The sequence below is a fragment of the Hipposideros armiger genome, unplaced genomic scaffold, assembly GCF_001890085.2.
Source record: "Hipposideros armiger isolate ML-2016 unplaced genomic scaffold, ASM189008v1 scaffold_26, whole genome shotgun sequence".
NCBI lineage: Eukaryota > Metazoa > Chordata > Mammalia > Chiroptera > Hipposideridae > Hipposideros > Hipposideros armiger.
Genome location: NW_017731376.1, coordinates 2,888,811 through 2,893,723, shown reverse-complemented (window position 1 = coordinate 2,893,723; position 4,913 = coordinate 2,888,811). Strand labels below are relative to the sequence as shown.

The following is a 4,913-nucleotide window of genomic DNA, read 5'->3' as shown; positions in this document are numbered from 1 at the left end:
CCCGCCAAATTGGTATTAGGGGTAAAAATATTTTTTGGCCTGAATAACGTCATCTAGTACATCAATAAAGATTTTGAACAGAAAAGAGAATTCCTGTATTTCCATGAATGGCATGGAGGAAACGACCACATTCTGCTTTCTGACCTAGAGCCTTAAGGGGAGGGAGTTGGGGGTCTATAAGAAAAGAAGTTAAGGATGACTCCCTGGCTTCTTGTTGGGACAGCTGCATTGGGGTGTCTGGGAAATGCAGTTGGAGGTACAGGTCTAGAACCTAAGAGAGGCAGCCAGGGCTGGAGACGTAAGTTTGGGAGTAACGAGGCGATGGGTAGTGACGGGGGCCACGGGATAGATGGGTTTCCCCGTGTCAAGTATAGCCAGAAAAATGAGTATGAAACGGAACTGAGGGGCACCAATGAGGAATGAGCAGAGGAAAGATGCTGAGGAGGGTGGCCCAGAGAAGGAGAAAAGTGACAAGATGATTGCTTCATGAAAAAGGGAGGGGCCTGCACTGTCAAAGACAAGAGAATTGGTAATAATGAATGGGCTCCTATGGGATGATAGTCACAAAGGAGGAACATATTTCACCAAGTTATTTTATTTCTCTGTGCCTCAGATTTTTTATTTGTGAGATGGGGATAAAATTTCATGGGGTGACTGTGAGGATAAAACAACCCAGACTGACAAATGAAAAACACTTAGAACAGTGCCTAGCACATGGCACGCCCTCAGTGAAAGGTTGGCTCCTTTCTTACTGCAATTGATGACATCAAGTTCCAGGTGCTCAACATTATATTTAGGAAGATGGTGGAAAGTAAGGTCTGAATAAGCTTGAAGCTTCTAAATAAGATTAAAATCTCCCTGTAAAAATAGGACATTAGGGGTCTTCTGTTTATCTGGTAACTTTGAAATCACTCTGGACTCTTTCAAGTTTATAATTCTTTAACGCTTTCATAATTGATGGCTGCGTTTATAATGCTGAAACGGAATCTGTTAGGTCGCTGTGTTAAGTTTATTAGGGCTGTCAGAACAAAGTCCACAGACTGGACGGCTCAAACAACAGAAATTGATTTTCTTACAGTTCTGGAGAAGTCGGAGATCAAGGTGTTACCAGAGTTCATTTCTACTTAGGCCTCTCTCTCTGGCTTGTCGATGAATGGCTGTCTAATCCCTTTCTTTTCATGGTCTTTCCTTTGCGTCCGGGTCCTAATCTCTTCTGTAAGGACACCCGTCACAGTGGATCAGGGCCCACTCATATGACCTCATTTTACCTTAATTCTTTAAAGACCAAATCTCCAAATACAGTCGCATTTGAGGTACTGGCCGTTAGGACTTCAACATATAAATTTTGGGAGGAGGAACAAAATTGAGCCCATCACAGTCATTTAAGAGTAGAAATGAACGTTAGCCTTTGTGTGAGTGAGAATTAGTGGTTAAGAATGTGAGACCTCACTTTCAAGTACGAGCAGAAGGAAGAAGGCATATGAATAGCTTGTCTTCTTAGGTCAGGTGGTGTCATTTGGAACCTTAACAGTTTATGGCAGCAGGTAGGCAAACAAAACCCAGTCTGGGAACATATTATCTGATTACATAGAAACATTTAGGCAAATACTATAGCTTTTAAAAGAAAGGGTGACTCTTAGCACTATGATGTAGTTAAGCAAGGAATTTTTAAACCACAGCTTTCTTTATAGCGTACCTTTCAATCAACATAATTTAGTCTATAGATGAGGATGCCAATTTTGAAAAAGATTAACTACGTAAAAGAAAATGTAAGTAGGGTAAAAACTGTCAGCTTCAGTCTGCTCTAAACCTGAGAGCTTTGTTTTGGAAGGGCCTAATATAGTGGCTTTTGTTGATGTTGACATGAAGGTGCACTGAACTATGCATCCACTGTAAACATTAAGCATTGGGAAGAAAAGAATAGGTAAGTAAAGGAGGTGGTTTTCCTCATTGTCTCGTAGGCGTGTCGGGGAAACCAGCACGATGTGCCAGTCATTCCTTTGGATGTAGTGGATCATAAGACAGCCAAGCCGGATGCCAATGTCACCGAGGTGGATGCGGCCTCAGTTTACACACTGCCTGCTGGAGCAGACTTCCTCATGTGTTACTCTGTTGCAGAAGGTGCGTCTGTGTTTAATACAAATAAAGAATTGTCTTTCCTGGCTAAGTTCCTGTAAGTTTCACCTTGGCTTGATCTGGATCATATCTTTCTGTTGGGACATGGTGATTTAGATAGTCCTGAAGCTCACAGTCCTCGAATGGATTTCTTTGATCACATAGCACAAAGTGATACAGGAAAGTGTAAAATACCTTATAAAAAAAATCATCCCTGAGAACCAAACGTTGAAAGCTTCAAGTCTAATTATATAGACTATTAGCAGTCTGCTATCAATTACTGATGGTGATAGTGTCATTGTCATATTCATGGGAAGCTTTATTGACAAGTATTTGATGACATTTGTTCTCTTTTGCAGTAAATTTGTTTTTCTTCTTTCTGTTCTCTTGTCTCTCAAAATCATTGCCTGGCTACAACCATCTTGGGAACTTTTAGGTAATAGAGGAAATTACATATACGAGGTATGATAAAAAATACAGTGAATGTTTAAATTAAAAAATTTATTACAGTGAAAGACACATTGCCATAAATTCCCCTCAGAATACTCCCCCTCGCTTTGAACACACTTATCCCATCATTCTTGCTACTTTATGAAGCAGTTCTGGAAGTCCTCTTTCATGAGTGTCTTTGGTTGCGCTGTCATGGCTGCCTTGATGTCCTAAATCGATTAAAAATGTTTAACTTTCATGGTCATTTTGACTTTGGGGGAAGAGCCAGAAGTCATACGGTGCCAGATCCCGTGAATAAGGTGGATGAGGACACACCGTAATGTTATTTGACAGAAATTACCATACCAGAAGTGATATGTGACATGGAGCCTTGTCACGATGGAGGATGAAGTAAAGACACTCACAAAAGAGGACTTCCAGAACTGCTCAGAAAGTGGCGTTGGGATAAGTATGTTCAAAGCGAGGGGGAGTATTTTGAGGGGGATTAATGGCTATGTATCTTTCACTGTAATAATTTTTTTTTTATTTAAACATTCACCGTATTGTTTGATCACACCTCATAATTAGCCCCATTTTTACAGAACCTTATAGAATCGCTTTTCCCACATAAGCATAGTCAACAGAGAAACATGTAAAAACTATATCATGGACACATCTTATTTAGTCTTCCCCAAAGATTTTTGAGAATTTAATACTTCTGTAACAGTGAATTATAAAGGTGTTTTTCAGTCCTAGTAACTGAAAGCCAGAAAACTTCAGTGTCCTTTTTCCTGTCTTTTTTAGGTTATTACTCTCATCGGGAAACTGTGAATGGCTCGTGGTACATTCAAGATTTGTGTGAGCTGCTCAGAAACTTCGGCTCCTCCTTAGAGTTCACAGAGCTCCTCACACTGGTGAACAGGAAAGTTTCCCAGCGCCGAGTGGCCTTCTGCCAAGACAGGAGTGCCATTGGAAAGAAGCAGGTCCCTTGCTTTGCCTCCATGCTGACTAAAAAGCTGTACTTCTCTCCAAAATATAAATGACAGGGCTGGTTTATGTATTTGTATGCAAAATGGATTTCCCTTCTTTTTATATAATTATCACTAGATTGAAGCTTATGGTACAGCGATTTAAAATGTTTTAAGGTTGAATGAGAACCTTTAAATAGTTCATATTGGACACAGTGAAGGGGTTTGATAGATGTAGAAATGAAATCCTCAGAGAATTACTATAAATAAAAATCCCCAAGCATTTGTAGTACTCGATTTTTATAAGTTGTAAGGTTATTCAAAATATCTGGTTGGTTTAACTTGTATTTGATGAATATTTTTAATAAAAGTTTATAATGTTTTTAAAACTCAAGAATTAGTTGTTTTCCCTTCACGTATTTGAAATTCATGTTTTACCAAATTTTTCTAATTAGCATTTTTATTCATTTATGTAATTTTAGACTTGTTTTTAGTTGGTCATATAAATTCATCTACAAATGAATTATCCCTTTTTGTATAGGACTTTAACTCTCACTTAAGTGACCCTTTAAGAACTATTATATGGCATTCTGAGGAAGAAATATAGAACAGTCAATTCTTAGTCACTATAGGCTAAACATTTGCAAAATTAGATCCTTTCAATATCTTCCATGTTAAGTTGCTATACATTGTCCAGCAGTCATCATTCCCACTCATAGACCATTGTGTTAATGGGACAGATGTTACTTTTAAGGTTCAGTTCTTACTAATATGATATACAAAATTTGAGTTATACTGTTTTGTTAATAACCTGCCAGAGGCTGAAGATGGTTACATGTTTGGGCTTTTGGTAACTGAACTTGTGAGTTCCTATTTCAAAAGCAATAGTTTGCATATATTATTTCAGCTGCAGTTCAAAAAGCATGCCAACTATGTGCTGCGGTTGATGGGATATTCATAACCTTGTTTTGTGGTCATGATAAGGGGCTTCACTGTCAGTTGGACGTTTTACTTCCTTTAATTCCTTACCACAGGTGTTGCCATTCCCGTGCCTCTCTTTTCAAGAGCTAATGACTACAAAACGCTCCTCTGTTCACCTGATGAACATTGGCTGGCCTTCTAGGCAAAGATTATTCAATTCTGGTTATCTAAGAGAAATAAGCTTGGTGTTATTAAAAAGCTCTAAAACAAAACAAACAAAACACAGTTTTTTCCTTGAATGTGACCAAAGGGTTTATTTGAATACATCTTTTTGTTCAGATGCAGTGACATTGGCACCTACATACCTGGACATCAAATTGCCATCAAATCTGAGGCTGTGGAAGCAATGGGGATACAACTGAATCCTGTATGAAACAGTTGTCTCAGAATAAAACAATCCTTTTGTAATAAAATTAACAT

The 4,913-nt window shown here is 38.6% G+C and overlaps 1 protein-coding gene across 1 annotated transcript in view; it reads left to right on the top strand.

Moving 5' to 3' along the window:
• CASP6 (caspase 6) overlaps positions 1–4,913 on the top strand; it is a 14,324-nt gene extending 9,411 nt beyond the window's left edge. The window contains exons 5-6 of the mRNA XM_019635982.1: positions 1,962–2,121; positions 3,349–4,913. Of these exons, the coding sequence (XP_019491527.1) occupies positions 1,962–2,121; positions 3,349–3,587 (399 nt within the window). The 3' untranslated portion in view covers positions 3,588–4,913. The remainder of the gene's footprint in view (positions 1–1,961; positions 2,122–3,348) is intronic.